Here is a 19,769-nt window from a genome sequence, read left to right on the forward strand (position 1 = left end):
TGCGAATCAAGGCTGTGATGTTTGGAGAGTGGAAAGCGGAAGGCGATGTGGAGTTTGCCAAAGTATTATAATAGATTTCTGTTTGTTTGCGATACTTTATGGATACATATGGCCAGTGCACCTTCCCGTTGCGTTATAAGGTGAGCGAAATCGTCATTATGGAAGAGACAAACGAAATGAAACGCCTTTCTATACACTTCCATCCTCCGTACGACAGAGAGTGCTTGGAATGCACAGAAGTTCAAAATGAGATTACGGGAGAGGCAAAGTTAATTGTGAATGGAAACGAGGCATTACATCTTCAATTTGCAAATGGAAAGCTGCTGGATGTTTTGGCGGAAGATTCCCGGTATGAAAACGTTCGATCACGTTGGAAGCAAGAAACCGTCCTGTTTGCCCATCTAAATGAATCCTTCGCTCTGGATAATTATGGAATTGCGTATGATTTTGATGCCTCAACTATACAACAATACTTTAACGATTCTCAACGGAGAGCCGACTGCAGATGTCATGCCTGATTGCAATCGTGTTGTGACAATCATTGACTATGACTCTGGATCTCGTTGGGAGGGAGAAACCAATGAAGGAGTGGAAGAGGGCTATGGAGAGTTCTACAATGATTTTGGTATTCTGGTGTATCGAGGAGAGATGCATAAAGGGAAAAGGCATGGATATGGAACTTCCTTCTTTCCGGATATTGGATTGGAGTACTATTCGGGAACCTTTTACAATGGAGATCGCTATGGTTATGGAATTGAACGTAATCGGTTCGGCGATGTCTATCGAGAAGGATGGTATGTGCTCGATGAGTTTATTTCCAATGTGCTAACCATTCAAAAAGATAAAGACTTGAATTTCCTCCATACACAACTTACAGAACTGCACATTGGAGACAATACGCTGAATTCCATTCCCTCCCTGCCCCTCGAACAGCTGAAGTACCTGAAGATTCTGTCCGTTGGAGATTATTGTCTTCAAAAGATCGACTCTTTTATCATAGCGTCCCTCTCCGAACTGGAACAAATCACGATTGGATCGTTTTGTTGTATTGGTAAACTGCCAAATCGAGGGAATTTTTCTCTTTCATTGCTTCCCAGTTTGATCTCTGTTCGAATTGGAGTTGGTTCCTTTCGTTATTATCGCTATCTAATGGTCAAAAGTCGTTCCTGATTGATGAATTTAGAGTAGATTTGCCCTCACTCGAAAGCTTTGAAATTGGAATTAGCAATCGCGAATTCTCTTCGTCTGAACTTGAGGAATTGAAACGCTATTCATCATTCAAAGATGCAGATTCGATTGTATTGAAAGGTAATCGATTGGAATTGGTAAGAGAACAGATTGCCGTGTATTGAATCGCATTAAAATCGGAGATTATTGTTTCCATCTCTTTCATGCATTAGGCATTTTTGGTAAATGAATTCCTTTTTTAAAATTTTTCAATAGAAATGCCCAAACTAATCAGTATAACAATTGGGAATCAATCTCTGTGGGGAGGATATGATCCGATTGAGTATACAGCCGAAGGAGGAATCAGTATCATCAGTTTATTTGTGTGGAGTTTGTTGATCGTAGAATGCCCAGTATTGAGTTCGGTGCATGTTGGCAACTATTCTCTTCACGATGTTTCTTTTCTGAAATTGGAAGGTGATGAATGGAGGAGTTTTCAATGATAGAGACACCAAATATGACGAGTTGGACGAGGGGAGAAGCTTCGTTCCGTTACTTGTCGATTTATGACCATGGATATCGTTTGATAGCGTGTGGATTGTGATGTAGATGTTCCAAACTCCTTCAAAGGATGGATTCAAAACCAGTTTGAAAAGGTGAGCGTTCTTGACTCCAATGAAAGCATTCAATCGCCCGAATTGACCTATTCATTTTGTACTATCTATTTGATTGTTTTCAGCAAAATCACTTCCTTATTCATTCATTCAATCATTCAATCATTCATTCAATCAATCAATCATTCATTCATTCATTCATTCAATCAATCATTCATTCATTCATTCAATCATTCATTCATTCATTCATTCATTCATTCATTCAATCATTCATTCATTCAATCATTCATTCATTCATTCATTCATTCATTCATTCAATCATTCATTCATTCATTCAACAAACAAACCAAAAACGGCGATACATCTTTTTACTCGGCATCGACATAAAGGATCGTTTCTTCGAAATGCGTGGCTGAGGCGCTGTCGTCGTCTTCTCAGGCTCCCGATACACCATTTTCCCATAATCCTTCTCAAACACTCTCTGCAAACTCTCCTTATCCAGCTTCTTCGTCGCTTCCAAATGTCGATGAATCAATTCCTGCCTTCGCTTCTCCATATCTGGCAGCGCCTCGCTCGACTCCAGCAGCGTTTTCATCATCTCCGACGATTCAATCTCCGGCTATTCATCATTTTTTCCTTCCAATCCGACCGGATACCGAGGCGCCGCACGCACCAACCCCTTCAATAAAAACCCGTTCAGCTGGTTATTCAGCAAATCCGCATGCGACAGATTATAATTCACAAAGAAGAATCCGTGCGAGCAGAAAGCGCGGAATTGCTTCATTGCATCGCTCCACTCAGGCCTACTTTGATGTGGTACGACGCCTTCCCCACGTCCAGCGAGGGATCGATCGGGTTTTCCACGCTCAGATGCCACGGCGTCGACGAATCGAACCAGCCTTTCTCCGTCTTCGAGAGGAAGCAGCCGTCGTTCTTCACGCGCAGCGTGAGTTTGTCGAAGTTGTAGAGCAGTCCGTAGAAGTAGAGGAATTGGATCAAATGGCTGCCCAATCCGCCGCGTTCCGTGCCTTCTCTACAATGAAAAAACCCGATCAGTTCGAACCGAATGCTCCACTGCTCGCAGGCTAGGCAGAGCAAGGTGGTCATGAAGGAGCCAACGCCTCCGGTGTAAGTGTCGTTCATTCCACGTTGCGAAAGAAGATATTTCAAAATCCGAACCATGCTTTGGAGGTAGGGATAGCGATCGATCTGACGTAACACATAGGCGGATGTAAGGAGAGAAGACTCTTGGTTAAAGCTGATATCCACATCGATGCCCGTTTTCTAGGAGGTTTGACAGAGAGAAAGGAACATGTACGATGTGACGGAATTTTACGAGGGGGACGCGTGTGTGCTGCAAAACGGAAATGTTTGTAGCGATTCCGCTCTCTCTGAGCGCTAGTTCAACGCGATGAAGGTAGTTTATGTCTTCGTTACAATGAACCATTAAGTCTAAATCACTATCAGGAATGCATCTGTAAATGAGCGTCCTATTTGAAAATATACAGATTCGTAAGAAATGAACCAAACGGGTACACGGTTGCACTATCTATAGCACTCAAAATAACCTTTTCAGTTTCTTCATAGACACAGCAACGCATATACTTGTCTATTTGGGTGGGTTCTAACCACTTGTCCAAATAGTAGAGTTCTTCGTGGAGCTCGCATATAGGATAGTCTCTCAACTTTTTCTCATTGAATAAGTTGTCACGCGTTAGCCATTCAGGGAGTGAGTCATCCACGTCCAGAAGTGGGTTTACTAACACATCTTCCTTCACTTTCTGAGCTTTATCCAATAACAATACGTCGTCATCCTAGAAAAAGGAAGGAGAACGTCCAATTGCCTACAGAAACATCTACAGCTTGTCGAGTCTTCTTCTCCAGCTTTTCCTTCCCGTTTTTGATAATCGACCAAATATCGCTCATGTTCGAAAAAACTCTGTCTTGCTTTCCGAACCCAAATGTATGAAATTGAAGGCTGGTGATTTGTATAACACATTTATGGATGCAGATTGTGGACCGAATGGAACTCTATCAATCAGCATTTCCAGAGCATCTATTATGTTTTTTCACGTACCTTCCATTTAACCAACCGGTACTCCTTATTTTTCCTCCCACAAACACGCACATTTCCAACAAACATCGCACACCCTCATTCATTCCATTTTTCACTTTCCGTTCTGCATTCCCGACACAATATCATCAATCCGCAGCAGCATGCACGCCGATTCGATGGCGGTTTTGATGGTCTGGGTCTTGACCTGGAACGTGTCCCACACTCCCAACTCGCGCATATCCGCGATGGTTCCCTTCACTCCGTCCACTCCCAGGAACGTTCCTTCTCCCTCCGCCTTGCAATGCTCCGCCTACGCGTCGTCCGCTCTCCTCTCTCCTACTCGCAGCTTCGTGATCACTCGGATCGTATCCGCTCCGCAGTTCTGGCACAGCGTGCGCGGGATGATTTCCATCGCCTGGCCCACCGCGCTCAGCGGCAGCGCGTCCACGCCGCCCTCGCGCTTCGCCTCCGCCTGCAGTCTGCACGCGATCTCCATCTCCGTCGCGCCGCCGCCGGGCAATAACCGCGGGTCCTGCGCCACATTGCGCGCCACCTGCATCGCGTCCTGCAGATTCCGCTCGATTTCGTTGAGCGCGTCGCGCGAGCCGCCGCGCAGCAGCACGGAGCAGGCCTTCGGCGCCTCGCAGTCCTCGATGAACGCGAAGTACTCATCGCCGATCTGACGCACCTCGAAGAGCCCGCAGCGCGTTCCCACGTCGCTCTCCGTCAGTTCGTCGGGGCGATGCACGATCGTCGCGCCCGTCGCGCGCGCCAGACGGTTGTTGTCGCTCTTCCGCACGCGCCGCAGCGCCGAGACGTTCGCCTTCTGCAGGTAGTGCTGCGCCAGGTCGGAAATGCCCTTCTCCGTGATCACCAAATCGGGCTTGAGCGACAGAATCGCGTCGCACATCTCCTTCACGGCTTCTTCTTCTTGTTTCAGAGCGCGGTCCCACGCATCCGCTTCGTGGATCTCCAGACTCGCCACCGATTCCGCCTTCACGTATTCCAGCGAGCAGTCCAGCAGAACGATGCGCGGATGCTCGATTTTGCGACGCATCGACGCGTGCGTCACGTCCTTGTTCAGCATCACGCCGCGAATCACGCGGCTCTCGCTCAGCTCCCCGCCGGGAATCTTCTCCACGCGCACGTACCGCTTCAGATCGATCTCGTTCGTCTTCTCGTCCAGAACCGTCAGCACGCTGTCCAGCGCCAGTCCGCTCTAACGCAATCACCGCCTTCCACCACAAGCTACGATCAAATCGCCGAACCGACTGCTGAACTTCGTCCCGATCGCGCTGTCCAGAAGCTTCATCATCATCGAACGGTCCTGGATGTCGATGGGGGTCGCGATCTCTTCGCAGATGTGGAGGGCGGATTCCAACGCCTTGTAGTATGCACGAACAATCACGGTGGGATGAATGTTCCCAGAAATAAACGGTTCCGCAGAAACCAGCATCTCACCCGCTACACCCATCGCATACTACCGCCAATCATACCTAATATGATCACAGAAGTCGTTCCATCGCCGACTTCCTCGTCCTGGGTTCGACTTAACTCAATCATACTCTTTGCAGCAGGATGAGACACATCGACTTCCCGTAGAATGCTGTTGCCATCGTTTGTTAAAAGAATGCCTCCCATGGGGTCCAGAAGCATCTTGAGCATGGAACGAGGTCCAAGTGTGGTTCGGATAATATCAGCAACTGCCTAAGGATGAGTCCACATCAGTGAAACACCGCCCACCTTGGCAGCCTGAATGTTTCCCAACTGTACCTTTCGTCCACTCTCACGCTTTGTGTTCTGATCTAGGGAGTAAGCCCCGCACTTGGAAGTGAAATACTTAAGACAAGGACTGGAACTTGCATATTTTTATAGAAATCGTCCAACAAACAAATTCACTAAAAGTACAGCCCATCTACTGAGTTCTTCGTCTCTTATAGCAAGCATCCCACATTTCTTCCGTTGAAACGAAACTACATCAAATCAACGTATTTATTGTACCGTTTGGTTTTTGGCTCTTTCCTTGCTGGTGGAATCTTCTTCCGCTCTACAAAGGTTGACAACGAATCCACTACATCGAACACCCGCTGAAAAAGGTACACAACTGCTGGGAACGCCTCATAATCGCGTTTACATCTGTATGCGTATTGGAGACAGGCACATTGGGAGCAACTGCCGGTTTCAGATCATTTTTTAACTTGTTAAACAACGTGATACTTTCTTGGACCGATTTGCGAATAGAATTGTAATCCTTCACGGTTTCTCCTACAAGACATCACAAATCAATCAATTCCTACCTTCTCCGACGATTTCAGGGAAGATATCCATCACATTATCCAGCGTTACTCTACTCGTTTCTGTGTATGACGGTACATTCTCCTGAGACGCTAGGAATATTTGACGTTGCAAGGACTCCATCTCCCTGGCAGGCAGAATAGAATTGACGTTTTGAGTCAGCATTTGAGATAGACCTTGGGAGATACTCGTTAAAACGGTGGATCGCAGAGATTCTGCTCTATTCGTCAATGAAAAATCGAGGAAAGCACGCTTCAATCTGTTGTAGATCAATCGGTTGTAAGATACACTCTATAATCTGGTTACACAACGATCTCTGCTCGTCGTAATCAGAGCTGATCTGTTGCATCCATACAATTCTGCTTGGAAGTGATTTTGAACAGACAAAAATCGGGCTTTAAATTTGATGGTTTGATTGTACAAACACCAAAACAGCGCTCGAAAACACGATACAGTCGATCTGTACTTGCTAGAAGCTGAATTGCACCCGAGCTCCAAAGTCTATCCGAGATAATCATCTGCTTCTTTGCCTGAGGATACAACACAGATTGGATCAAGCTCTCCCACTCCTCCTTCTCTTCTCTTTCTTTGCAAACAGGAATAAAACTATAAAAACGCGCGAGTTCTCTTGCAATCTCGTCCAGGCATTGCTTTTCGTTCGTATAGTGCACCTGCGTGCATAGATTAAACAAAAACAGCGGTAAATACCCGTAGAACGGCTCATAGTCCGAGATGAGCAGAGGCAGTGCGCGAAGGACCCATTTTCCATTCTCATCCTGTTCAATTCCTATCGAAAAGTAATCCTTCAGCATCGGAGCGAACTCCTTCAACTTGCTCATCGAGCATGTTTCTCCCTTCTTGGCCTCCACGGCCGAAATGAGTGTTTGGATATCGAGTGCGCGATCCATGTATTGAATCTCGTAGAAGCACCCGAAGTTGAAGAGAATGAGCTGATAGAAGAACTCCTCTCTACGCGTGATTCGTTCTCCTCCTCTCCCACAAAATCAGCGACAAGCGGAAGAGATAGAGGCAGTTCTCGAACTGCACGACGGCGCTCGATGTGTCGTCGAGGCAGGCGATGAACACGCTTTTCTGCAGGATTTCGCGCGTGTTGGAGCAGTTGGAGCCGGCGATGCGGACGTCCTCGCAGAGCGCGAAGACGCTGGAGAGCTGGAGGTCGTCGCGCGTGGGTTTGTAGGGCGTGTCGATGACGTTGTCGGAGAGAATGGCCAAGGAGCGACGGCCCTGCGTGTGGGGAAGGCAGGGCGAGGCGTCGAGGGAGGAAGAAAGAGCGTCGAGGGAGGAGGGCTGCGATGGAATGAACGAAAGCGACGCGGCGAAGGATTGTGAAGCAGACGGGGAGTTTGGGTTTGGGTTTGGGTTTGGGTTTGGGTTTGGTGAGTGAAGGGAGGTTGGATTGAGAGAAGGATTTGGAGTGGAGGATGAATTGGAATTGGAATTGGAATTTAAATTCGTTTTGGTTTTCGTTTGTGTCGGTGATTCAAAAAAACTCTCCTGATTCGATGATCTCGCCAATCGATGAATCGGAGAAACCGCGGAAACCGTGGAAACCGCGGAGTCCCTCGCGGGGTCCGCGCTCTCCTCACCCATCCACGAATCATCCAAACAAATCGAGTTTTCCTGCGTGGCGAATTGAATCGTCCGCTGCGAGTAATCCACGCGCACCTTCTTCGACGCGCTCTGCGCGCACACGCCATCCCCGCGGGACACTCCCTTCGTCGGCGTGACCTTCCCCACCGCCTGCAGACTCAACGCCCGATCGATCTCCGTTTCCACCGTTTCCACGATCCGTTTCACGACGTAGTCCTCGTCCAGAAAGCAGACCTCGCGCTTGTTCGGATGCACATTGACGTCCACCATACGTGTGTCGATCTCCAGCGACACATAACAAAATTGGCTCTGATTGCGGGACCGGCTGTTCGAGTCGCTGCAGTAGTAATACTGTTCCAGAACGCGCCGAATCCCCTGGCGAAGCCGCGAGTTCTGGATCGCGCGGCCGTTCACGAACAAAACGAAGCTCACCGCGGGGGAAATCGGGATTGGCGACTTCGGAGAGAGCACGATTTCCGCGGAAAATGGACATTCCACGCCGGACTCCCGCTCGACTCGGATTCGGCGGAGCGTGGGGCGGATGGCGGAGCCCAAAACGCCTGCGATGCTGTCTTCTAAGGAGGCGCAGCGCGGAGATTTGAACAAAACGCGGTTCGGTATTTCCTTGAGGAGGAAGGAAATGCCCTGCGGAGCGTAGTGGATGCTGAAGAGCTGCAGTAAGGAGACGATTTGTTTGGTTTCTTCGGATTCTTTGCCCAAATACATGGTTTGGCGGGAAGGAATCGTGTAGAAGAGATCGTCCACCGTGATGCTGGTGCCTTTTGTGGACGCCACTGCTTCCAATTTGCCATCGATTAGCTCGTTTCCGCGATAGCGAGCTCTATTGTGACACATGGACAAGAATTGTACTTCCACCCACAAATATCGGACTCTCGCTTTGTTACGACCATGACTCTGCTCACAGTACTAATGGACGCTAAGGCTTCGCCGCGAAATCCAAAGGTTTGAATTGTACTGAGGTCATCGAGTATTCGCAACTTGCTCGTGGTGTAGCGCTCACACAGAATGGGAAGATCTTCTTTCTGCTCGTAAATAGCGAAACACAATACAAACAAGAATTCCATCTCCATTATCCTGAATTTGCATCTGCTTCAAACCTCCATGCGATATGGAAATGATAATGTTCGTGGCATGTGCGTCAATACTGTTTTCGATCATCTCTTTCAATGCAGAGCTCGGCCTCTGAACCACCTCACCCGCCGCGATCTTGCTTACCACATCCTCACTTAATCGTTTGATGTGTCTCCTTGGGTCATTAGGTTATTCTATATGAATACTCTGAGTCCATAACAATGGGTCAGAAGAACAAGTCGTATCAATATGAAACACAAAAAAAATAATGCGTTAATGGCCTAAAACCTTTGCAAAATACGAAAAATGAATAGGCAACGCAAAAAAATGCATAAAATACACTGTCATGAGTGGCGCCATGAAAATGCTGTGTTTCAGGTAATGATTCGTTTGAGCTTATTACTTCAAAATAAGGGGTTCCATAATCTTTTCTGTAAATGCATTTGTGTTGTTACGTTATATAGGAAAAGGAGCTTGTTTTTATAGTTAATGCCAATAACTGTACTTGTGCAATGAACAACCAATGAAACGACACATTATCAAATTCACCTTGTCTCAAAATTAACTAAGTTTGTTTCATGATATATGAGTGCGGTTACCCCTTTGAGTCGCCCATATTATAACCTATACCCTATATGTAAGTTATGCTGTTTTCTGTGAACTAGTTTGTTGGCCGCCTCAAGTGTATAATAGAAGTCTAGGATGCCAATCTTTGGTTTATTCTCACGTAGTTTCTTGTGTACCTTATTCCGCCCCGAAAGTTGCTATTTCCAGACTGGAAAAGCGTTCTTGTAGTTGTGTCCCCACTGCAAAATGGGTTCCTCGAAACGAGGGTGAAAAGTTGAAGTGTCGAGGGAGGATTAAAATTGGGAAGTACATTTTCCACGCCGTTTTGTCTCCCAAAACCAAGTAATCTGGTCATTGCATTCTCTTTATACATTGTGTGTTTTTTTTAATCAACAAACACACCATCACATTACCCTCGGATTCATACCCGTAGAATACTTCTGCTGTCGATTCGCAGGCCGTAAGATCTACCGCTCACCCTCCTTTCCATTCCTCACCTGGAAGGAACACATCAAGTCTTCGTCCACACTCATCATCCCTCCCGCGTTATCGAACTCTCCGCAATAGTTCGGCGCCGAAAACACCGTCACCAGATTTCGATCCGCGAAGAATTCGTACCCGTCCTCCACGACTTGATGCGCGCGACACACAAGGTCCAGATCATGTTGACGTAGGAAGTTGTGAACGACGTCCTCCGCGAACGTGTAGCTCACGCCGCGGTCATTCATGCCCCAACCGCTCAGCAATTCGCGCTCCGGATCCGACCAAAGCAGATCGCACAGGAGACCCTTGTCCGGGACGTCGCAAGGACGCTGGATGCTTTTAATCAGGTCGATCGAGCTCAATTCGGGGGAGAGACCGCCGTGCATGCAGATGATGCGGCCTTCGATTATGGCGCAGACAGGAAGGCACTTGAAGCAGTCAGAAAACAGCTTCCACAACCGGATGTTGTAGCGGCGCTTGCATTCGTCATAAAAACCGTAGATGCGGTTGATGTAGTCGGTTTCATGGTTGCCTCGTAAAATGAAAAAGTTCTTCGGGTATTTGATTTTATATGCGAGCAATAAGCAGATGGTTTCTATACTTTGTTTCCCTCGATCTACGTAATCACTACGCCTCGAGACCTCGCCCTTCTCTTACCCTAAAAACAAGTAGTTGGCTTCCGGAGGAAAACCACCATATTCAAATAAACGGAGCAAATCATAGTATTGACCGTGAATATCGCCTGATTTTCAAATAGTGAGCACAGCGCATACCACAAACCTTGATCGGAGCCTGGAGGTTCAACAATACAGGTTGACTCATGAAAATATCAGTCGCCTTTGTTATCAGCTGCTTTATCTGCTCTTCGGGAAGATTAACCTCTTTTCCGGGCCGCGCTCCACGGACTTCCAACAGTTTGTCGATTATAGAATCCACATCGAATTCCGTAGTTAATGCCATTGAGTTTTGCTTGGATGCACAGTCTACAGCCAGATAAGGTGTGCTCACAAATTGAAAAGTGGACCGCTTGAACAAGTCCAATGCGCTCCAGTTTTCGTAGATTTCCCCAACCGACACCTACCGTTCTAAAAAGTGCACGAAACCTCTTTCTAGTCTCTTCAAAGAAGAACGAATAAAAGAACTCATTTCTTCCGAAATGAAACGCCCTTCTCGAAATGTCTTTCCAACAAACACGCAACAACTTTACAATTCAAAGAGATCCACAGGTCCACAGTCGCAGTAGCACTTCGAACCTTCCGAATAGCACTTGCACCCATCTTCCATGAAGCCGGACAGATAGCTGCTTCCACACCGCTGCGCCGCGGCCGTAAACCGCAGAGTCATCGCCTCGTTGCTGTTTCCAGCCTCGTCGCGGAACGCGTCCTCGCCCACCTCCAGCTGCACCTCCACGAACGGCAGGTTCTCGTTTCCGCGGTTAAACCCGCGCACCGGCAGGATCCGCACCTCCCTTCCCTCCACGGCCACGCTCAGCGCGTCCAGCGGCACTCTCTGGCCATTGGTCCGCAGCACGAGGTTGTCCACGGCGAAGAGCCGCACGGGCTCGTCGAAGCGCAGCACCAGCGGGAGGTCGCTCGGCACGTTGCTCTGGCCCTCACGCGGCTCCGTCTCCAGCACCAGCGGCCGCGTGGCGTCCGCCGTCGTCGTCAGCGTCACGCGCAGCTCGGGCAGGCAGTGGCCCGCGGCGTCCATGAGCAGGCAGGCGGGCAGCGTCAGCGTCAGCTCCGCGCTGGCGGGCAGGCCGAAGGGCTCCAGCTCCACCGTCGCGCCGTCCGTGCGGATCTGCGAGGCGGGCAGCGAGGCCGTCCAGGCGTCCGAGGCGGAGGCCAGCGAGGCGGAGAGCGCGGAGAGGACGAAGACGGGCTGGTCGAAGACGAGGGAGAGCGGGGCGGCGGGGTCGAGGTCAAGGAGGTCGGCGGGCGTGGTGAGCAGTGTGGGCAGCTGCGTGGAGGCCGTGGTCGTGAAGGTGAAGGCGCCGTACACGAAGCGCGCAGCCACGGCGGCGGCGTCCAGCGAGCTCACGGGGCGGTCGGTCGAGTAGAGCGTGTACTTGGAGGCCTGCTCCAGCGCGGCGGCGGCGGGGAGCGCGAGGAGCAGCCGGGCGGACTCCGTCGAGGCGGTGAGGTTGAAGAACGCGCCGGTGGTCATGTCCTCCAGCACGAACGCCGCGTCAGGGTTCAGCTTCACCGCGCGGTCGAACGTGAACTCCAGCGAGGGGCGCAGCGACACGTCCACAGCGCCGTTCGCCACGCTCGACTGCGTGTAGGTCAGCTCCGCGACGCGGTTCGGCACCACCACCGCGGGGGACACGAACAGCTCGCCCAGGCGGCGGCCCAGCGTGTCCTGCGCCGTGCAGAACAGACGCACCGAGGCCTCCGCGGGGATCTGCGTGAAGGAGAGCGTCTTCGCGCCGTCCAGACGCAGCTCGGCCTTCAGCCCGCTCGCCAGCACGTCGCCGTGCAGCAGCTGCTCGGACGCGCCGGCCAGCGCGCAGAACACGTCGGCAGGGACGTCCACATCCACGCTGACGCTGGCGGCGCCCAGCGACGTGACGACGAAGTCGCTCACGGTGAGGGAGGCGGAGTCGGCGATGGACTGGGTGGTGAAGGAGAGCGGCACGGACTGGCTGACCGCGGGCGAGGACAGCGAGTACGCCCAGCAGAGTCCGGAGTAGTGGAAGGACGAGATCAGTCCGGTGAACACCACGACGGCGCGGCGCTCCGCGTCCGCCACGGCGTAGCCGTGCACCAGGCGGCCCGCGTTGATCGCGCACTCCACGGCGGAGTCCACGAAGCTCACCGAGAACGTGGCCACCGCGTAGGAGGCGCCGGGGACCACGGACTCCACGGAGGCGGAGATGCTCGAGGAGAAGTCGAAGGTGATGGCAGTGGGCTCGCTCTTCCCCACCGTGTTCATGGCGGTGATGTTCACCAGCACGGGGCCGTCCTCCAGGCCGCGCAGCACCGCCGAGGGCTCCGTCACGGTCAGGAGAGTGGATCCCGTCGCCACCTCATACCCGGTGATCGCTTCGCGCGACGCGGCGGGCTCCCAGGTCAGCTGCATGGCGTCGGCCGCCAGCTGCAGGAACTGCACGCTCTCCGCGCTCACGGGCTGCGGAACGGTGGAAGGAACGTCCGTCTGCGTCACCAGCAGGGGCTGCGAAAACGCGGAGGAGCCCATCGCCGTGGTGGCCTTGACGCGGATCTGAATGGCGCTGGATCGCATGCGGAGACGACGCGCGGCATCCGTGGCATCCGTGGCGTCCGAAGCGTCCGAAGCGTCCGAAACAGTGGGGAGGGCAATGCGGTACGAAGAAGTCATCGGCGACGCCTCCATATCCACCAGCACGAGCTCCTGATCGTCCATCTCGGCAAGGAACGTGTAGCTCAGCAGGGAGTACGAGTAGGTCAGCGGTGTGGTCACCTCCACTTGCACGGCGTCCTCTTCCACAGCCAGCAGCACCGGGGCGGCGGGCGCCTCGGGAGCGGGAGCGGGATCCGCTGCGGTGGAGTACTGCGTGGTGGAGAAGTCGTTGACCACGTCGTTGTACACGGTGATCTTGATCACCGAGGACAGCTCCGGGTCGATGGGGCTGATCACAGAGGCGAGACGCGTCACCTCCGTGGCGGCGCGGCCCATGCACACATCATCGAAGGTGATCTGCTGGTTCAGCGGCAGCACGGTCACCGTGTAGTGGCAAGCGCCGGGCAGCGACATCGCCGCCTCCAGCGAGGTATCCAGCGCGGCGTCGAACGACAGCAGACCCACACCGGTCTGGAGATAGGTGAGCTCCACGTTCTCCACGGGCATGGGAGGCACCGACGGCGTGCGGACGCGGCAAGTGATTGTCATGCTCTGCATCGGATTGCCCGACAGATCGTTCGCCATGGTGTCCAGACGTAGCGAGTAGGTCGCAGGCGTCGCCAGGCGGAGCTGGCGCCAGGGAATCTCCACGCGAGCGGGGTCCTCGGCGTCCACCGCCAGCTGCGCGCTGGGGATCTGCACCACCGAGGCGTCCTCCGTGTTCATCAGATAGACGAAGCTGTTCTCCACCAGCTGCACGGGCTCGTTGAACACCACGAACAGACGCGAGGTGGCGCCCAGCTCCAGCGTCTCCGACACAGCCTCGCCCGAGGACACGCCCACGACCACCGGACCCACCGTATCGGGACCCACCGTGGCGTAGAGCATCGAGCTCACGCCCGTGGCAGGCGAGTTGGTGTTCTCGATCATGAAGCAGCCGTTGTCCACCATGAACGAGTACGACTCTCCCGACTTCAGCAAGGCGGTGTCCGCGGGAGTCCAGCGGAAAACGGTCGACGAAACGGTCACGATCTCCTGCAGAGCCACCGTGCGCGTGGCGAGGGAGTCGTGGATGATCAGAGCCACGCAGGAGGCGTCCGACGAGCGAACAACGTTCTGGTTGAAGGTGATTTCCAGCGTGGGCTGCACCGAGATCAGCTCGCTCTCGCCCATGACCGCGATCGAAGAGAGCATCTGCGGCATCGCGAAGCGGCGGCTCAGCACCACATCGCCCACCGCGACGTCCTCGCCTTCCACGGTGCTGGTCACGCCCTCGCCAGGCAGCACCGGCAGGAAGCGCACCGCGCACACCTGCGTCGCCTGCTGCGAGACCACGTCCACGACAATCTTGAGCACTTCGCCCTTCACTTCGCCGTGGATGCGCTCAGCGAACGGCACCACATCGCCCTGGCAGGACAGGAAGCGCACGTAGCTCAGCTCGCTGGGCGCCTGGATCGGCTTGTTGAACGTCACATCGATGCGGGATCCCACCATCACTTGCAGACTCTGCATGTACACCGCGTTCGCGGACAGAGCCACAGGACCGGCAGGGAGGAAGGAGAACGCGTACAGCTGCTGCGCGGCGTTCGAGGCGGGGCTCTGCGCTCCCGTGGTCAAGGACACGAACGCGCCCTCCTCCGCAACGAGCATCACGTGGCCGGCAAAGCAGGCAGTGTTGTTCGAGAGCAGGAAGGAGGCTTCGGAGCCGCTCACCATGATCGAGGAAGCGTCCGCCAGCACGCAGCCTTCCGTGTTCTCCAGCGACACGGCCTTGCCTGTCATATACTGCACCGGCGTATCGAACTGGATCACTACCATGCCGCCCATCATGAGGCCGATCGACACCACCGCGTCCTTCTCGGGGAAGCAGCCAGTACTGTTCACCGCCAGCGAGGCGAGCGCGGGCGTTTGGACCTGGAAGCTGTCCACCACCACCGAGGTCACGTTGCGACGATCCACGAAGCATCCGGCAGGAACAGCGAGCGTGTACAGGGTCTGGTCCTTCCAAGCCACGGCAGGGAACAGATGGAAGGTCTGGCTGTCCACCTCCACCAGCGAGAAGCTGGAAATGGTCTCGGCGTTCTGCTCCTCGTCGATCAGCTGCATCTCGCATGGAAGCACCTCCACGGGCTCGTTCATCGAGAACACGAACGGACCCAGGATGGAGCTGGGCGCCGCGATGCTCAGAATGTAGGGGGGCGTGCGATCGTATCCGAAGGACTCCACGAACGCAAGGTTCGGATTGCCGTAGATGTCCTGCACGAAGTCCTCGTCAAACGCGAACTCGTAGATGTCATCCGGCAGGTTCTCAGCGTTCAGAGGGATCATCACCGTCGTGCTGGGCGATTCGACGTTCGCGTAGATCGCAGGCAGCACGACCTCGCCCTCACTGTTCTTCACCAGCAAAGTGCCATTGCCTCCGACCACATTCTCGTTGAACCGAAGAACCAGGGAAAGCATTCTGTCCACTTCGAACGCGTAGGATTCCGGTCCCTCCGTATCGGCCACAGTGAAGGACATGGAAGAGCCCATATCATACAGCACAGGCTCTCCCTGCAGAGACGAGAAGGCGTCCTCGTCGAACACGTAGGTGTACGTCTTGCCGCTGCGAAGAGGGAACGTCATCACCACTTGGTTTTCGGAGATCTCCATGGATCCTTCCACGGGCTGGGACTCTTCCAGAATGGTCACGACGCTCGAGCTGCCCGTCGTGGCGCGCACAGGACCGCTGAAATACAGAGTGAGCTTGCTGTCCGCGGGGACCAGCACCGATCCCGAGGTAGGAATCGAGTGTTGGAAAATCACGGTGAAGGAGGAAGAGGAAACCGTGGTGAAGGGATTGAACGTGATGGCCATCATGCACAGATTATCGCTGTTGCACACAACGTTGTCCGGGATCAGGACTGTGTACTCCGTGCTCGCCGACAATCGATCGGCCTTCTTCGTGTTGTAAATAGTAAAGCTGTGGCCAGACACCACATGGATCTGGCGCTGAACCGCCACTTGATCGCGTGCCTTCACCAAGATCGTCGCGTTCTCTGCAATCACCAGATCCTGGTCGAACGTGAAGACCATCACAGAATCCAGCAGCACGTCCGACTGACCTTCCAGATTGAACGACACCACGGAAGGAGCCATGTCGCGCGTCGTGGTGAAGCTGAGCGACGAAGCCTCGTTGGTGACTCCATACTGATTCGCGAAGCAACCCTCCGGCACCTCCACGGTGTACAGAACGAAGGGGAGCAGAGACTCCACGGAGAAGAGCTGCACCGTCGCCAGCTCGGTGGTCATCGAAATCAGCGAAACGTTATGCGAGTTGTACACGGTGTCCGCAAACGCGTACAGCTGGCAGTCCAGCGTCAGCTGCACGGACTGGTCGAACGCCAGCGACAGCGTGGTCGACAGAGGGACCGAGTGCGCGCCATCCGCAGGGCTGCATGCATCCTTCAGCAAGACGGGCTTCTGCGAGCTGTAGATCGTGACCGTCTCCTCCAGCACCGTCAGATCGTTTCCATTTCCGAAGATGTTATACACCACATCCGGCTCGAGCGTGATAAGATAGCTGTGTCCGCTCAGCGCTCCCGAGAAGGGGATGTTCAACGTGCGATCCTCCACGAACAGCGCACTGGACGCGACCGAGATCACCGACTCGCATCCCTGGCAGGTCAGCATCACCGAGCCCGTTCCCAAGGTCACCACGCTCGAGAACTGCAGGTGCAGCACGTCCGAATCAAACGCCGTGTTCGACGTCAGCGACTGGGCCACCGGCTGCACCGTCTCCGTCGAGATGACAATGCTGAACTGAGCTCGCTCGTTTCCATTACCCGAAGCATCCACGATCAGGCCAGCAGGCACATCCACGCTGACGCTCTCGCCGGACTGGAAGCGAATGGGGTTGGGAATCACCACGCGATTGTTCTCCAGCGAAAGCATCTCCGCCGTGTACAGGAAGGTGAAGTTCGAGGAGCGGACCGTGATTCCGCCATCGATCGCTCCGGAGAGAGAAACCGAGGCGGAGTCCGTGATCTGGAAAATGAGGTCCGAAATACGCGAGGCGGCCTGGAGATCGTCGATTGGCTGCAGCTGGAGAGCCACGACCGGACGATCCATGTCAGCGATACGGAACGCAAGGTAGATAGGCTCCGAATACTCGTTGCCGTTGAGATCACTGATGCTTCCCTCCTCAATAATCACAGAGCACTGCATCGAGCTCGGAATCTCGAACGGAATCGTGAGAACCGACTCAGCCACCACGGGAATGTCCTCCGGAATCGCAAGCACCGTTGATCCGCAAGTAATACTGGATGTCCAGTTACCTGTGACCATCACGTCCTTGTTGAAATGGAACTCAAGGGATCCGCTCACACCAATCTCGCCATTCATCTCAGGGACCGTCTTCACAAGGACGGGTTCTGCAGAGTCCATGGTAGTGATAATGTAATCAGAAAAACCATCAAACGGCATTTTGTTCTTTCCAAGGATAGAACCCTTGGGAATGGCAATTCTATAGGTTTGGGAGAGCTCCAGCTGCGGAATAAGAGTCAACGTGGTTCCCTCAATCATGGAGTCCTAGACATGATACGAAAAGTGCACCACAAACATAAAGATTCAGAACAGTGACTCGGGCGTCCTGCATTAAATAGGCAACACAGTTCGTGCTACATTCGATCTCTTGATCAAACTGAATCAAAATTCGATCTCCCATTGTGAAGTTCGCAGAACCTGATTCCGGGCTAAACGAAACAATACTGGGAGAAGTAACGAATGAAGCTATACATTATAACGTGCTGACGGAGCTAATACCTTTCGATATGACACAAAGAACGACAAGAACAACTACAAAGAAATTCTATACATAAGAACCCATTATTTGGAAAATAAACACCTACATTTGCATTCATTGTCACTATGAAGCAATATCTAGTAAGCACACTCGTTTAGAAGTTCGTGTACAGGTGTTCTTGATTATCATCAAGTATGGTTAAATTGCTTTAACATATTATTAAGCACATGGGATTGATAGAAAGAGCTCGAAGGTGTTGAAACGTATTATGGAAATAGAATGGTGTGGAATAATAGGAAGGAGGTGAATTGTGTGTTGAGTATTTGCTGATGCTCGTTTTTGTATGTGTGTTAATACTTGCTTTGAAAATGACATTATTTGGAATAATGTCATGAATCAGATAATATCTTGAAATGGTAGTTTTACTATTTGAAAAAGGAAGGGATTCTGGATGTGGACAAGGTATATGTGTACGATAAGATATCATGACACAAATGTTACAAAACAATTGAAAAGTGTTTTCTGTAAAGAGACGACAAAAACGCAAAAGTACTCTCTGATAGGCTGTCCTAACAGTCCTTATTATAACATTTATCTATTTATTTTGTACCAATTAGATATTGGAAACAATCTAGGAGTTTGAAATGAGAGACGTTGTTTATTGATTATTTCTTGACTGTTCCACACACACACATATATATATATATATGGAGAAATAGTTGTAGTAATTATCCTACTTAAAGAAAGAACGAGAATATTCGTTTGCGTTCAAACTATTACCAGTATCGCTATATCAACATATTGCTGATTATATTCTAAAAACAGAGAAGAGAAATAGATTTCCATTTTCGTATCAAGTACACAACACATTTGTATACAACATTCAACTCCTGCATAATATCCAACATACCCTCATCGTTTTTATATCCATTATATTCAGATGTACCACAACTACAGAGATGTCACCTTGATATTAGAAACCCCTTCAATTCTCAATATAACAGAGAACATACTCACAATGTATTTGATAGATTATGAAGTTTGTTATCTCACTCAAAGATTAAACAAATATCACCTTGATTCTTGTTCTGTTTGCTTTAATCACTGAAAATTACATTACTATCTATAAGAAAAATGATACGTGACTCATTGGTAAACTAATTGGTTCTCCAGGCAAAGAAATAATCCCGTAATAGAATTGGAATTAGAATTAATCATTCTTTTAATCCGCAAACAATGAAGAATTGAAACCGTTTTGAAATATATTTAATCACAAAACCGTTGCGTTTCTTTTCAATATTTTTTCCTTCCCATGTTTCTACTCTTGCTCGTTTTTGTCTATTTGGGGTTGACTATTACATCTACGTGTTAATCATAGGGTGTCATTGCTGTGTGTCACTGTTTCAACTATCTCTCCTCAATTTCTATATTTACCTACTCGCGTAAGTACTTCTTCGTTTTCAAAGTATGTACCAGCAATATATGCTTTTGTATAGAGTGATTTCGAGCGATAATAGCTCTACCGTATTGGTATAAATTAGCTAACATCCTAGGAAGTGATTGCTACTGTTGCTCCAACTATTCGTGTCAATCCTACTGTCAGTGTGCCAAATACTACAAAGAATGAAGAGAACGATCAAAAAGAAGCAAAGCAAAGTAGCAACTCAAAGGATATAGAATTAGTTTACAATGTATCAAAGAATCATCGCGTGATGAGAGGTCATGGAATTACAGACCACCTTCCTGGAATTCGGTGGAATAGATATGGGTAGGAAATGGT

The 19,769-nt window shown here is 51.3% G+C and overlaps 6 protein-coding genes; 1 reads left to right on the forward strand and 5 right to left on the reverse strand.

The window, feature by feature from the left end:
• Nucleotides 1-429: 429 nt before the first annotated feature.
• Nucleotides 430-1,055, forward strand: GSBLH_T00006811001 (uncharacterized protein; the record flags this gene model as incomplete). Its single annotated transcript, XM_013043342.1, has 2 exons — nt 430-938; nt 1,001-1,055. The coding sequence occupies 2 exons, from the start codon at nt 430-432 to the stop codon at nt 1,053-1,055; spliced, it is 564 nt and encodes a 187-aa protein (XP_012898796.1).
• A 1,855-nt stretch (nt 1,056-2,910) lies between these two features.
• Nucleotides 2,911-3,705, reverse strand: GSBLH_T00004447001 (uncharacterized protein). XM_013043343.1 has 2 exons: nt 3,288-3,705; nt 2,911-3,256 (listed from the first exon to the last, which is right to left on the reverse strand). Exons 1-2 carry the CDS (start codon nt 3,380-3,382, stop codon nt 3,034-3,036), a joined length of 318 nt encoding a protein of 105 aa, XP_012898797.1. The 5' UTR covers nt 3,383-3,705; the 3' UTR covers nt 2,911-3,033.
• A 222-nt stretch (nt 3,706-3,927) lies between these two features.
• GSBLH_T00004448001 (uncharacterized protein) lies at nt 3,928-5,784 on the reverse strand (the record flags this gene model as incomplete). XM_013043344.1 has 6 exons in its annotated part: nt 3,928-4,147; nt 4,178-5,056; nt 5,090-5,301; nt 5,334-5,544; nt 5,581-5,695; nt 5,729-5,784. The coding sequence occupies 6 exons, from the start codon at nt 5,782-5,784 to the stop codon at nt 3,950-3,952; spliced, it is 1,671 nt and encodes a 556-aa protein (XP_012898798.1). The 3' UTR covers nt 3,928-3,949.
• Nucleotides 5,785-6,461: 677 nt separating this feature from the next.
• GSBLH_T00004449001 (uncharacterized protein) lies at nt 6,462-8,922 on the reverse strand (the record flags this gene model as incomplete). Its single annotated transcript, XM_013043345.1, has 4 exons — nt 6,462-7,101; nt 7,133-8,584; nt 8,614-8,786; nt 8,818-8,922. The coding sequence occupies 4 exons, from the start codon at nt 8,920-8,922 to the stop codon at nt 6,462-6,464; spliced, it is 2,370 nt and encodes a 789-aa protein (XP_012898799.1).
• Nucleotides 8,923-9,806: 884 nt separating this feature from the next.
• GSBLH_T00004451001 (uncharacterized protein) lies at nt 9,807-10,845 on the reverse strand (the record flags this gene model as incomplete). Its single annotated transcript, XM_013043346.1, has 4 exons — nt 9,807-9,869; nt 9,900-10,512; nt 10,543-10,627; nt 10,659-10,845. 4 exons carry the CDS (start codon nt 10,843-10,845, stop codon nt 9,807-9,809), a joined length of 948 nt encoding a protein of 315 aa, XP_012898800.1.
• Nucleotides 10,846-11,088: 243 nt separating this feature from the next.
• Nucleotides 11,089-13,128, reverse strand: GSBLH_T00004452001 (uncharacterized protein; the record flags this gene model as incomplete). Its single annotated transcript, XM_013043347.1, has 1 exon — nt 11,089-13,128. One exon carries the CDS (start codon nt 13,126-13,128, stop codon nt 11,089-11,091), a length of 2,040 nt encoding a protein of 679 aa, XP_012898801.1.
• Between the last annotated feature and the right edge of the window lie 6,641 nt (nt 13,129-19,769).

This window comes from Blastocystis hominis (assembly GCF_000151665.1).
Source record: "Blastocystis hominis, Singapore isolate B (sub-type 7) whole genome shotgun sequence assembly, scaffold_7".
In the NCBI taxonomy this organism is placed as follows: domain Eukaryota; class Bigyra; order Opalinata; family Blastocystidae; genus Blastocystis; species Blastocystis hominis.